Source organism: Euphorbia lathyris, chromosome 1 (assembly GCF_963576675.1).
Source record: "Euphorbia lathyris chromosome 1, ddEupLath1.1, whole genome shotgun sequence".
Classification (NCBI taxonomy): domain Eukaryota; kingdom Viridiplantae; phylum Streptophyta; class Magnoliopsida; order Malpighiales; family Euphorbiaceae; genus Euphorbia; species Euphorbia lathyris.
The window spans coordinates 10468937-10484252 of NC_088910.1; the positions used below are offsets into that span (position 1 = coordinate 10468937).

The 15316-nt window shown below is 29.6% G+C and overlaps 1 protein-coding gene across 1 annotated transcript; it reads left to right on the plus strand.

Annotated features, from left to right (window-relative positions):
* The first annotated feature begins 4474 nt into the window (after positions 1-4474).
* Positions 4475-14403, plus strand: LOC136214501 (scopoletin 8-hydroxylase-like). Its single transcript, XM_066002881.1, has 4 exons — positions 4475-4824; positions 5878-6060; positions 8905-9250; positions 13840-14403. The coding sequence occupies exons 1-4, from the start codon at positions 4508-4510 to the stop codon at positions 14086-14088; spliced, it is 1095 nt and encodes a 364-aa protein (XP_065858953.1). The 5' UTR covers positions 4475-4507; the 3' UTR covers positions 14089-14403.
* The last annotated feature ends 913 nt before the right edge of the window (positions 14404-15316 follow it).

Sequence of the window (15316 nt, forward strand, 5' to 3'; positions counted from 1 at the left end):
TTTTTTTGGAAAACAAATGATGCATGTATTTAAATATATATTTGTTCATTGTTGACTTTAAACAAAATCTAAACTGCAATTGGCATGATTTATTATTTATTTCAAACTAAGTAGCTTTTTCCCGTACGATACGCAGAGCCATTTTTTAAAGGCAAAAAGCATATTAAGCCCCTGAACTTTACCTGTTTTAAGGATCAAGTCCATGATCAATTATTTTTCCACATTGAACCCTTGAATATTGATTTTGTTATGGTTTTGGCCCTTATTTCACTTTTCTGTCGAGTGTAGGAGATGAGAAAATCTATTTGGCGATTTTAATGTTGAAAATCACAAAATGGGAGAGAAGAAAATCGAGTTTGGAAGCAATATACTGAAAATTAATTACTATAATTTCGTTTTAATTTTTAATTTTTATCTCTCCTAGTCAATGAATTATTTTTTTTATCTGTCCATGTCAGCAAGCCGAATCGCCCTAACGATGTATCCAGTCCAAACTGAACAGAAAAGTTAAATAAGGGCCAAATCCATAACAAAATCAATGATCAGAGGCTCAATGTGGAAAAATAATTGATCAAGGGCTTGATCCCTAAAACAGGTAAAGTTCAGGGGCTTAAATATGCTTTTTGCCCTTTTTAAAATACGTAAGCATATCAAAATTGAATTTTTTCAGGTATTTTAATATTATTTGTTTATAATTGGTGCATAATGAAGGTTCACTTTCACATTTTAATAGTTGCTCTCAAAATGATCACGTTTGTGCTTTTCCCAAATTCACGCTTTCATGTAGAAATATTATATGACATCTCTAAATTGAAAATTTCTTTTTTTCATATAAAAATAAAGGGTAAATAATTTATTAGTCCTTTAGTTTTTACCTAACACACTGTTTAGTTCTCCTATTTTGAAAAACACATTTTAAGGTCCCTATCTTTTACCAATATTAATCATGTGGTCCTTTTATCTATTTTTTTTATATTTTTAACCGAACATATCTTAGCTTTTAGGATAACCACAGTACAATACAAGTTGACCATGTTACTCTGTTATTCTATATATGTCTATTTATGCTAAAATATAACGGTTACCAGTCTAAAAAAACTAGATAAAAGGACCAAAGGGTTAATATTGGCAAAAGCTAGGGACCTTATAATGTGTTTTTCAAAATAGGGGGACTAAACAGTGTGTTAGGTAAAAACTAGGGGACTAATAAATTATTTACCCAAAAATAAAAGTAAATAATTATAAAGTTATTGCGTTATATATTAGATTTTTTTTTTAATAATTCATATAAAAAAAATAGTATATCTTGATATGAGTACTTAAAAATTACAAATCCAGAAGTATATTAGAAAAATTTGAATAGAGCAATAATAGACAATACTTGAAACTGTTTTTGATACAATGACGAGAAACATACTCCATTTAGAATTGTCAGAGATTAATATAAGATCCATAATTGGACCTTAACTATCAGTTTGAGATTTTAGTTCAATCGGTTCCATGACATGGTATCAGAGCCTCTAGGACCAAACGGTCGAGGGTTCGAGTCCTAGCAACCTCATTAATTTGTGGAATTAAAAACATATGGCGGGATGAGCTTGTGTTGTGCACGCTGCAAGCCCGAGGGGCATCTGCGTGTGGGGGTGTGTCAGAGAATCAACTTCATAATTTTTTTCTTCAGCAACAACTTCATGATCTTTCAATGAGCTAAATCTAACTCTTTCGTTTTTACATGAAGGAAATTATAATAACATTCACATGGGGCATACATACAACCAGTCATAAAGGATAAAGAATAAAAAAAACTACAAATAAAGAAGAAACTACATACCAAATCTAATATAATAGATCAATAAAAAATATTAAAAAGCAAAAAAGAGGCTTATCTTCCGGCTAAAAGCCGAAAAAAAACCCAAAACCTGGATGAAGAAGAAAAAAGTTTTTAAACGGCTAGATTTAGGTCTTCTTTCGCTACTTAATAGTAGTTAGTTTCTATACTTTTAGAAACAATTATTTAGTCAACTTTTGTTTTGGTGAACTCTTTAGTTTTTATGTATAGGTCAAAGATCAAATTAGATGAAATAAAATTTAAAATGCCAAATTACTTTTTACTCTATGTTTAGATAAATAAAACATCTATTTTTCCTATTTTATATTTTTTTTACATAATCATAACATCTCCGATGTTAAGTAATTGATTTCTTAATTTTTATATAAATATAAAAATTTAATTTAGTGTCATAGAACCTATTCATTAAAAAAATATTAAAAAATTAATAAAAAATATTTTAAAAATGATCAAAATAGAAATAGAACTATATAAATTATAAAAATAATTTTTTATCTCTATTAAATTTTATAAATAAAAAGAATAAAAAGTATGATTTTTGAAAAATTATAAAAAATTTACAATAATATTTAATATTATTTTAAAGATATTATATTAAAGAATAAAAAAGATTATAAAAATTAAAGAGAATGAATAATAAATTTCTTTTATATAATTAATATGCAGAAGTTATGCCTAATAAACTTTATTAAAACTAATTTGATTAAATTTAAAAATTAAAAAATAATATTTTTTATTTATATTTATAGATAATTTTATACTTTCATGTAAAAATTAAATGAAGGAATTAAAGAGTTGATTAAGATAAAATATAAAGATTTTATAATAATATTATAGACTAAGTATTAAGTAGAACAATAAAACCCTTATAATTGTTTATAATAAAATTTTATATGATCCCAAACCATTAAAATATTGTTACATGAACATCTAAATGATCATCATAGTATTATAGTAGTCTGAGACCAGTGTGGTTCAAGATCGGAATAGAAATACACATCTAACTACTATTATTTGTTTATCACAGCAGACATTTTATTTGTTAGTTATGTCTAAAATATTTACGGTGTTACTAACATATAAAGTTATAAATAACTAGATTTGTTCATAGACTGGGATGGACCGTCCAACCGGGCTTTCATATAATTACTTTGTCCAAACCCTACCCAATCCATCTATATTTATATCGGATTCGGGTCGGGCCGGGCTAGACTATAAAAAGTAATTTTCAAACCTGGTCCAGCCCCACCATCTATTATGTTGATATTAAAAAGAATAATAATAATTTTTTCCTAATGTAATTATTATAAGACTTTAAAGTAATTTTTTTTGTAGTGTACACCACCTTATCTTGCAAGAGGAGTAATTTTTTTTTAGAGTAGGTCACCTGATTTGCTAAAAATTAAAATAATCTTTTAAGTTTTTTCATTCCATAATCCAGCAAGAGGAGTAATTTTTGTTTTGTTAGAGTACACCACCCGATTATATTATTAACTAATGTACATTATTATTAATTTATTCTTAATTTTCTATTGCTCAACCCATTTTATATGCGGGGTTGAACGGATTTGGACCTGATCGGACCAAACATCGAATATGAATGTCCAAGTCAGATCATGAAGGGTGGGCCTGAACAGACCACTAGGCTCATGAATATATCTATAAATAACCTATCAAAATACCAACAATTAAGTGTTTTACGTACAAATTAATTACAGAAAAATTGTAAGATATTTATTATGTTAGTTACAAATAACCTACAAAAAAAAAATGCAACTGCTTTAATTTATTGATAAATTTGGTTGGAATGTCAGATGTGATAGTCAAATAACTACCAAAGCTAGAGATTAGCACATATCTTAGTGATAGAACTGTTGACTTTTTCTTTGAATTAAGAGTCAAAATGACCCGTAAAGCTCGCAAACATGATCAGTTTAGTCCAGATCAAAATTTAAATATTAATCTAGTCTAGAAGATGGCAAAACTTGACAAATTAGCCAAATTTTAAGTATTAAAATTGATTGTTTTGAGGCTAATTTGTCAATTTTTTTGTCATCTTCAGAATTGAATTGATATCTAAACTTCGGTTTGGGTTAAACTAACCATGCCTGTCAACTTTATGGTCCATTTTGACCATCAATTCCTTTTTTAGAATCAAACCAAATCGTATTGTCGACTTGTATTAGATACAATTTTGAAGATTTTCAAATCCTCACTACTACTAAATAAATATGTTGGAGATTCTTGAACCATACTGAATACCCAAATAAAAATATCAATAACTGGATTGAACCATTAACTTTGTTTTACAACCAAATTGAATTGCACCGTCGACTCACATTAGGCACAAATCTAGAAAATTTTAAATCCCCATATCAAACCGAATTGATCTTAGTTAAAGCAGCCTTTTAAAATTCCCGTTACGTTTGAATAAAAATTATCAAAACATTAGGGATAATAAATTTTTATTATTTAAAAAATTTGGGGGTTTGATTTTTTATTAAACAATTAAAGGCCATCTTTAATTTAAAATTAATTAAGAATTAATTAATATAATATAACATATATCCTACTTCTTTATCTATAAATAGGAAATTGATCAAAACGGTTTGCCGTATTCAAAATCAAAAGTTTCTTTTTTCTCTCTTTCTTCCTAAAATGGCTCCAAGTTTCTCTGAATCAAACTCACTCTTCAATTTCGTTGTTGAAGAAGGTAATGGAGTTAAAGGAATGGTTGACTTAGGCCTTTCAAAGGTGCCTCAACAATACATCCAACCTCCAAACGAAAGAATCGACAATCAAAACGCAACTTTAAACGACAATCCACCAATTGATCTGTCGTTTCTAGATGGTCCTAACCATGACAAAGTGGTGCATGAACTTGTTACAGCAGCTGAGACACTTGGGTTTTTCCAAGTGGTTAACCATGGGGTTCCTGTTGAGCTGCTCGAGTCGTTGAAAGCTGCCGCACATAGGTAAGGATGATAATTTCTAATAGATTAGGTGATACGAGTGTTTGGAGTGCTCTCTGATGATCTATAAGTGCTCGGTCGACGATCAGTAGGTGCTCAAACCTCCTGACTCCTCTTAGAGAGACTTTTCAAAGTAGTTCCAGCACTCGCAATTAGTACATGCTCAAACCTCTTGGCTCCCCTTAGAGAGACTTTCTAAAGTGGTTCTAGACTAAATAATTCGAGACTGTTCAGATCATGCCACATAGTGGGTGCTCAAATCCTGACCCTTTTTCTAAAGTGATTTCAAAACCAAACCAATTCGAAACTGTTGAAATCATGTCATTTCAGCAATAATTGATCACTCCCCACCCCTTAGGGAATCTGTCTAAAGTGGTCCTAGTTTGGTGTTTAAACCCCCTAAAACCCCTTGAAGAGACTTTCTAAAGTGGTCTCGGACGAAACTGGTTTGAGAGTGTTGAGTTCATGTCATGTCAGCAGTGGTGCTCAAACCCCCTAATACCATTTCCCTAGAGAGACAGTCTAGAGTGGTCTCAGACCAAACTAGTTTGGCACTGTTGAGAGCATGCCATGACAGTAGTAGGTGTTCAAACCCTCTAACACTAGAGGTCTCGAATTACACTGGTCTAGGACTGTTGATATCATGTCATGTCAGAAGTGGTACTCAAACCCACTGAACCTCTTTAAAGAGACACGCTAGAGTGGTCTTAGACTAAACTAGCTCTAGACTATCGAGATAATAGCACGTCAGCAGGTTAGTGGGTGGTTAAACTCTTTGACTCCCTTTGAGAGACTTTCTACAATGGTCTTGAACCAAATTGGTCCAGGACTGTTGAGATCATGCCACGTCAAGTGTGGTGCTGATGTAGTATAATTTCAACAGTCCTAAACCAGTTTGGTTCGAGACTAATATAGAATTTCTTCCTTTAGATCCATTCTTGTTGACTTACACGATATGATTGATACGTTTTTTTTATTATATATAATCAAATAGAACATGTATATAATTTGACACAATTTTAATATTATAATCTGAATTGTCATGTCTATCTATAGATTCTTTAGCCAGCCGCCAGAGAAGAAGGCTGCATATTTAAAAGGGGTGAGTCCTAGCCCGTTGGTGAAATATGGGACGAGTTTTGTTCCGGAGAAAGAGAAAGCTTTAGAATGGAAAGATTATGTTAGTATGTTGTATAGTAATGATGCTGATGCTCTTCAATTTTGGCCTCAAGAATGCAAGTAAGTACTCTAACTAAGAATCTTTTTAGTTTTGGTTAATACGGTTAGATATTAATTGATTTTTCTTCTAAAATAATTATTAATAGTTGTTTTTTGATTTTAACCAGAAATTTATATATAATCTTTATAGTAAAACCACAAAAAGAAAATCAAACAAACACTAACTAATTAATTATCGTTGTATACATATAAGTTCAATTATCATTGTCGTTGTTTGAGTCTCCAATGATTAACGATATGTAAGCTTTTTATAAGTGTTTATCTGTCATTGATCCTGACTAACAAATTTAAATCAAAATGCATTAATCAATCAAATCAATTAAGGAGATTCTATTGAACATTGAAAATCGGGAGCAAAACTACAAAGGGTCAAGTGGGTCTATCGATTCCCAGATTTCGGCAGAAAATAAAAAATAAATAGATTTATGATGAAAAAAATCAACAAATTCAATGATAATTTTAACAAATTTGACGATTTTGACCTAATTTTGTGTGTGATTCGTTCCAAAAAAAATCTGTTTTCTTACTAAATTTTTATCCATTATTTTTAATTCTGATTCCGCCACTATTAAAAATAGGCTACGGATATGTCGGAAGTATTTATTTTGTTGTTGATCATTTAAGATCTAATTAAATGTGTCGGTTAGGAGATTACATTATTATAGAAGCCATTAATTCCATGTGGTTATAAAGTCAAGTCATAATATTAAAGTCCCATAACGTCACATTATACTCCAATCAATTATAATTAATTAATAGAAAAATTTTCTATCAAAAAAAAAAAATTAATAGAAAAATTAGTTATAATTAAACATTAAACTTGATTAATTGTATTTAAATTTACATTTTTAATAGCTAAAATGTGATTTTTTTTCAAGGCTGACATGACTATAGGAAAAATTGTAGCTAAATAGTATTTCTAATTTAAAAAAAAAATGTGATTACATATGTAAATAGAATGAGTCTTGAATTTTAAATTGAATATATTTTAAATAGAATGAGTCTTGAATTTTTAGTGATTATGAGTTTAATATGTATAATAATTCAATATATAAAATTAAAAGATTTACAGTTTGATATACAAATTAAAAATAAAATAAAATAAAATAAAGGTTTATTTTTTCCAGACATAACACTCATTTTAGTCCCTAAACTAAAACTTCAAAGTCAATTAGGATTTTAAACTATCAAAATCATCGATTAAATCTTTGAATTAAGCAAAAATAATCAATTGAATCCTTATGATATCCTAAAATCAGAAATTGTTACTATTTGACATTGACTGTAACGAATTTTGTGCTTGCTCAAAATGGACGTGGAGAAGAGAGTCTGAAACTATTCAACCGAATGATTTTTTTGATGATGACTCAATTGATAAAATTTTTCTTAGAATTGAGACTCAATTAATGATTTTTACTTAGTTATGGATCTGACTGATGATTTTGATAGTTTAAAATTGTAATTGACTTTCAAAGTTTAGTTTGGGGACTCAAATAGGTATTATATATTTTTTTCTATATTAAACTATGTTTCTCCGCCTTCAATTTTATTTCTAAAATAAAAGACTCTGTTCACTAGAATTTCACGTGTTTATAGTGAATCCACTAATTATAGAATCAATTATATATTTTTTAAATTCCTACCAAAACAAAAAATTATATATTTTTTAAATGAAATTAATAGAATCAAATATGAGAAAATAAAAATATAATACTAACTTAATTGGCAAAATGAAAGGCCAAAAATAAAATTTCCCTTTTTAAATAAACGGTCAACTCAAAAGGTCAAAATCAGAATATGGAGTCATAGCATCACTATATATTAATTTATTTTTATTTAATTTATTATATGACTGGGTAAATGTTCAATTATTATAATTTTAGTAAAAATTATGTTGGGATCAGTAGAATATTTATACTTTTTGATATATTTTATTGATTTCTTTACGTAAGAAAAAAAAAAAGTCTGTTTTATTTAATTTTTTGGATAAGGTATAAATATACAGCTAACAAGATCTTTTTTACTTCTAGTATTTAAAATAATACAATTTTATTTCTAAAATTGATAATCAAAAATAATTTTATTTTCAAATGTTGGCAAATTGTCTCGATTTCAGAAATCATTAAAAGATTTATATATTTTGTTTTCGTATTCTGTATTAATTCGTTGAGCATTTTTACACCTTATTCCTTATATTTTTATCCGATTAATTTTGCTTGGCTCAAATTAAGAGGTGTTATTATATGGCTGGATAAATATTAAATTATTATAATTTTTAATAAAATTATTTTGAGATTAGTAGAATATTTTATTAATTTTTAACAAATGAAATTATCAAAACTTAAAATCTGTCGTTCACTATTTGTTATCATTTGCAGCTATTAGATATTAATTAATTTTCCTTTCAAAATAACTATGAAGAACTATTATTTACCCTAATTAAATACTTTTATATCTACTGTTTGGAGTAAAATATCAAAAAAAGCAGAGACTGAATTACAGAGGTCATAGAGAAATCCGTCGACTCAAGGATAAAATAAACAAAAATTAGACTTACAGACACAATATTTTGCCGCTACGTATAAAAATTCGGTCAATAATTTCATTGTTTTATTTATTTATTTTTCAAATTTAACGTCACTGACAAATTTAGCAACGCGTATTTCCTTCTAATTGTTGATCCTAAAAAAATCCTTTACTTACTAAAATTTTATTCGTTGACCTTCGAATATTTGGTTCTAGTTCTGTAATGAACTATAAAAAGAAGAACAAAATGAACACTCAAACTCCCGATTTCGGAGGCCCCAATCTTAATCTAATATTTTTTTTTCTTGTTTTTGATAGGGAAGAAGCATTGGAATTCCTAAGAACAGCAACTAAGATGGTGAAAAAAGTGCTAGAAATTCTAATTACAAAGCTTGGGGTGAAAATTGATGATGAAAAAATAGAAGCACTAATTGGGTTAAAAATGGTAAATATGAATTTTTACCCTACTTGCCCTAACCCAGAGCTAACAGTTGGGGTTGGGCGTCACTCAGATATGGGAACTCTTACTGTTTTACTGCAAGATGAAATTGGTGGATTATTTGTTAAAGTTGAAGAAAATGTAGATGGAAAGAAAAAAGGAGACTGGATGGAAATTCCACCTGTCCCGTCCGCATTGGTCATTAATGTCGGTGACACTTTACAGGTACGTAAAAATTAGTTTGGTTCAACTTTTATTAGTTACTGTTTACTGTTACTGGTGATAAATATTAGTTGAAGGTATTTCACAATCCATATATATTTACTGTTTGAAATAAACATAAAATCTGATATATAAAAATGAAAACTAAACGGACACTAAATATTGGACAAAAGTAAACATATAATCTTTGTGGTTTCGTGTGTTTTTAGCTTGTTAATGAAGTAAAAATTTGAGTAACGATTTGTATGATGTTCTTAATCAATCGCGGAAAAAAAAGAAAGCTCGGAAAAAAAAACTCATCAATCACGAGACATTCTTAATCAAAACGGCATTGAACATATATTATTAAAAACTTAATTAATCATCATTGGTTTTTTTTCAGAAGAAATGAAACCATCTAAAAAATACATGAACAATCTCGAATAGATTAATCCAATCTAATTACCAAAATTAATGAATTAAAACTAGAGATGTAAACGGGACGGGACGGGCGGGGAATGCATTTCCCATCCCGCTTCCCGACTAGTTGGGGATTCTCCATCCCCGTCCCCATGAGTTAGACAGGGATAGATTTGTTCCCATCCACGTCTCGCAAGGAATCTCCGTCCTCACGGGGATCTCCAATCCTCGTTTACAAATGTTCCAAAACATTTTTCTTCATCCTCCATTCCTTGTGAAGAATCACCGTTTATGTTTAAAAAAAAAAAGTAAAGCCTAAAGCTTTTAAGAAGCTGTAGCTAATATTGTCAAACATCAACAATCATTCTCAAATTTTTCAAACCACAACAAATTAAAAATTGAAAACAACCGATTACCTAATTAAAATATACTTAAATCATCCAGAAAAAACCAATTATCTCATAAAATAGTCAAGGATCCCCTATCAGAGATTAACGGGGCGAGGACGGGGATTCCCACGGGACAGGAATACCTTTCTCTATCCCCTCCATGGAGGACAAACTATCCCCATCCTCGTTCCATGAGGATCTTTATCGAGGATTCTCCCCCCCCCCCCCCCCCCCCCCCGGCCACCGGTTCCGCCTTTGAGTACTGGTCGTTTTGTCCCATGTAGCCCTCTAAAATTAGTATATATTGACTCTATGTGATATTATTTCAATATCTAAAAATAGATAAGATGGTTAAGGATGCATGTTTTTATTGGAAAGGTCATTGGGAAATATAAAAAATTTAAAACTAAAAAAAAAACTATAAAAATATTATATTTTTTTTAAAAACTAGCATTAAACTAATAGAAAATTAAATATACTTACTCTTTTCACGTTGGTACTTTTAATGTTTTAGCGAACACACCAAAACGACGGTGTGTTCGCTCCAACGTGAAAAGTATAAACATATTTAGGGCCCGTTTGGTTCAGCTGTTAGCTAATAGCTGTTGCGGTTGCTGTTAGCTGTTTGCAGCTGCAGTAAGCTGTTTGCTGTTGCAGTAAGCTGTTAGCTGTTTAATTACTAGTGTTTGGTAAAATTATATTGAACTGCTGCTGTTCGGATTTAAAATGTCTAAAATGGACATGTTTTAAATTAATCAACAATGAAATTATAAAAGGGAAAATGTGATACCTATAATGTTTACAACTAGGAATAATTTTACTCTTAACCTCTAAAATGGTGCAATTTTACCCATAACGCTAGCCGCTAAGAGCAATTTTACCCCTAACATTGACAAGTTGGATCAATTTCAAATATTATTAGAAAACATAGATATTTTATTTCTTATTCTACACCAATTGCACATATCAGTAGTTTTAAAAAAGAGATTTCATATTTTTTATGATTTAATAATAAAATTAAAAATTAATATTTATAAATTCGGCGAAATATTTGAATTTTTTTGTCTAACTCGTACAAAAGTCAATATTTTTTTTTTATTTTCTTAAAAAAATCATGTCTAATCATATGTTTGTGATCTGTTACTAACGATGATAAAATGGTATGTAAAGTGTAGATGATAATATTCATGACCAAGAATGCAGTTTGATAAATTATTTCTCAAATGGACCCAACTTGTGAATATCAGGGGTAAAATTGATTTTGGATGCCAACAATAGGAGTATAATTGCACCATTTTAGACGTTAAAGGTAAAATAAAAAATAAATTATTTCTCAAATGGACCCAACTATAAATGTTATGAGTATTTTTACACCTTATCCTATTATAAAATAAAAAATATCTTACACAAATTAATAAAAATAATCTATATAAAAAATAAAAAATTTATTGAACGCAACAAAACTTTATTTTTTCGGTAATTATTTTGTAGAAATATAAATAATATTAAAGAATAAACATATTTTGTGGAAATAAAAAGGATAATTTTGTCAATAACAAATAACTACAAACAGCTGTTTATGAAAAGCTCCAAATAGGAACTTTTCGTGAAACGCTCCAAAACGCTGCAGATTTCAGAAAAAACGCTAAACGCTGCGGTTATATAAACCTAACCAAACGCTATTTTTCCTGCGGTTTGGAGTGAAACGCTAAACGCTCTTCCGAAAAGCTAAAACAAACACCCTCTTAATTTTCTATTAGTTCAATCCTAGTTTCTAAAAAATTATAACATTTTTACAATTTTAACGTGTTGGAGGTTAAAAAAATTTCTTCAACCCTAACGGACTGGACTTGAATCACCAAATCTAAATTCTGGCTCCGCCGCTGGTTACCACCCCCATTTACATCCAATGTGCTCATCACTAGTTGATATAGTGGTATTTTGAAGTTCTACGGAAGTTCCACCATAAATGCTATAAATTGACAAGACCATGTTCTTGCATATGATCCATTTGCAATAATTTTCCTTATAGTAATTATTAATTAAGATTTTTATATAAATAATTTGAAGAAGGATTGAGATTTAGATTTAAATTTAGATTATAATATTATACAGCCATAATTTTGTTTGGTTTTTAAAGTTTATGAGTAAAATATATCCATAACGCTTCAACTATAACCTTACTAATATTATAATTCTTCAAATTTATTTTATTATACAAAATTTTAAAATTTTACACTATTGCAACATTAATGTAAAATTTATATAAAAAATCAATTATCTTGAACAAGTTTGATTATTTTATTGACTTTTTTTTTTTTATCAATGTCATAAAGAATTATAGTTGAATGTTAGTAGTATTATATTTATAGGGTCTATGAATTTAATTTATGGGCATAGCACTCATTTGATTCCTAAATTAAAATTTTAAAGTTAATTGGATTAGAAACTATTAAAATCATCAATTAGACTCTCGAATTAAGTAAAAATTATCAATTAATTTTCGGTCTATTTTAAAATCATAAATTGTGACTATTTGACATTGACTGTAATGATCTCCATGTTCGGTTCAAAATGGATTTGGGGAAGAGGATTTGAAACTGTTCAACCGAAAGATTTTTGATGATAACTTAATTGATGATCTTTATTTAAGATGAAGACTCAATTGATGATTTTTGTTTAGTTCAAAGACGTTTTGATGATTTTAATAGTTTAAGGTTCTAATTAATTTTGAAGCTTTAATTTGGATAGTGAAATGAGTGTTGTGGCTTAATTTATCCTAAAAGGATAGGACCATTGAAATGAAGATATGGGCTAAATATTAAAGCCTAAAAAAATATCAATTCGAAATATACATATGATATGGTTATAGAGAAACTGTACGAATCTTATTTCGGATTGTAAAATATATAATTTTAGACACAAACAAAATATAACGTTTTGTTAACTAAGTTTTATGTTTACGGTAAATAATTTGACAAACATGAGTTTAATATGATAAAAAATCAAAATCAAAAGTTTAATATGTTGAAATAAAAGATAAGGGTAGGTCTACCCACTCCCAAGGTCAGGGCAAACCACAGATCTCGATGAGGGTTTACAGTGGAATTTACAGATCACCTACCAATGAGGGCTAAATTTTGACGGAGTGGGGAATCGAACCTCAAACCTATCAAGCAGAGGTTCAACGCCTTACCACTCGGACCAACCCTCATTGGCTCATCCCAAGACATATTAATTTGGGCTTATTCAACTCTAAATATCAAGATAAAAAGCCAAATTGATACCCAAACTTAATTTTGGACTAAATTGAATATAGTAACCAAGTTCAAAAGCTAAATTGATGGCTTAATACATCTATTGCTTGATGTACTTGATCCAAATCTTCAACTGCCGCTCCCGAACATTCAAAAGATCCAAATGATCCATTATTCTTATCTAATTACATTCAATAACCCCTATATTCGTACAGTTGCATTCAATAACCTTGTATTCTTGTCCAATTGCATTCAATAACTTATATATTTTTTTCAATTGCATCTAATAACCCTAAAACTTCAACTACCTCGGAAACTTTCAAAATTCCTAATTATCTGTTTCTTTGGAATTTTCTTTTTGACACGTAACGAGCACTTTGGCATATAAATGAACATGTCTCCTATTTTCTCATCCAATAAATTCTATTGAGAAATATGAGGTTGTTGAATGCAATTCGATGATTTGAAACTTCTAAAATTAGGGTAAATTGATTTTGTATTCATCAATATTGACATGATTTTATTTAATCTTCTTTCTTGTCATTAGATTCTCAGCAATGGAAGGTACAAAAGTGCTGAACACAGAGTCCGTACAACAAGTGAAAAATCAAGAGTGTCAATTCCAATTTTCTCAACTCCAAAACCTACGGAAAAGATTGCACCATTTCCTGAATTGTTGGAGAAAGATGGAGTTGCTCTTTATAGAGAAGTTTCATTTGGTGATTACATGAAGAATTTCTTTAGCAATGCCCATGAAGGAAAAAAGTCTCTTGATTTTGCCAAGATGATCAATTAGTTTTAGTAGTATGATCTAAGCTCTTAAGATACTTTCACACACTTTCACATATTTTCGCCTCTTTTCGATTACGTTATTGTTGTTAGAGTTTCGATGGTATAGCTATATGTAAAACCTATGATAAGTGGCAATTTGTGTAAATAGAAATGTTTGAGTCATGTTGAATATTGGGTTAGTGACCAATCCAAAAATCATGTTATGATCGAGTCAATCCAGTTGGGTTTCTGTTGGTTTCATGTCGTTTTCGAAGGTTATGTGTAATTTTACTGCCTTTTATAATGATGCCTTATAAAAAAGAATAAGTTGATATAGTAATAATTTAAGTGTTCATTTGGTTAAAAGAATAAGTTGATATAGTAATAATTTAAGTGTTCATTTGGTTTCGTTTATGTACCTATTTTTTACGATTTTACTCTAAATAGTGAAAATAGGTGTTTGATTATTAAAATCGCAGAGTCTACATCTATTTATATACATTTAAGGTAAGAGAACTCATGCTCAAGGTAGAGAAACCAATTTGTTACAATGGTGCCTATGCTGTTATAGTTACTAACAGTCTAAAATACTCCCCATCAAACGGGAGCATAAATATTGAGCATGCACAGCTTGGTATAAATATAATTGAGCCGACTCTATGGTAAGGTCTAGGTCAACACCTATGTTAATTGACTTCTTGTTTTGATGTGTGGAGTTGTCAGTATACCATATTCTAACTTTTCTCGTGTAAAATGATAGTCAACTTCTATATGCTTTGTTTTTTCATTAAACACAAGGTTAATATCAATATAGATGGTTGTTTCAGTGTCGTACCGCAACTTCATCAGTCTTGTCCTGACAAATCCATTCTCGCAAAGTAGACGACATAGCCACACAAGTTCATATGTAGTATGTGTTATAACTCGATATTCAGATTTCGCACTTGATTTAGATACCAGACTTTATTTCTTACTTTTCCAAGATACAAGATTACCACTAACAATACACAATAACTAGTGGTATAACACATATCTGTAACCCCAACATAATTTGTATATGTGAGACCTTCTACAGTATGGCGACCATGGTTTGGGTGCAACATATCGTGTCGTGGAGCACCTTTCAGATATCCCAGAATGTGACTGTATCCAAATATGATGTCATAAGAAAGGACACGAACTGACTTACCACTATCATCGGGAAGGCAATATCAAAACGTGTGATTATAGGATAATTCAACTTTCCAACAACT

What these genes read in the sequence shown, in the direction of transcription:
- LOC136214501 (XM_066002881.1), top strand. Translation starts at nt 4,508, where the DNA reads ATGGCTCCAAGTTTCTCTGAATCAAACTCACTCTTCAATTTCGTTGTT. An exon ending in TTGAAAGCTGCCGCACATAG is followed by an intron (nt 4,825 to 5,877) that starts GTAAGGATGATA and finishes GTCTATCTATAG; the next exon opens with ATTCTTTAGCCAGCCGCCAG. An exon ending in TTTTGGCCTCAAGAATGCAA is followed by an intron (nt 6,061 to 8,904) that starts GTAAGTACTCTA and finishes TGTTTTTGATAG; the next exon opens with GGAAGAAGCATTGGAATTCC.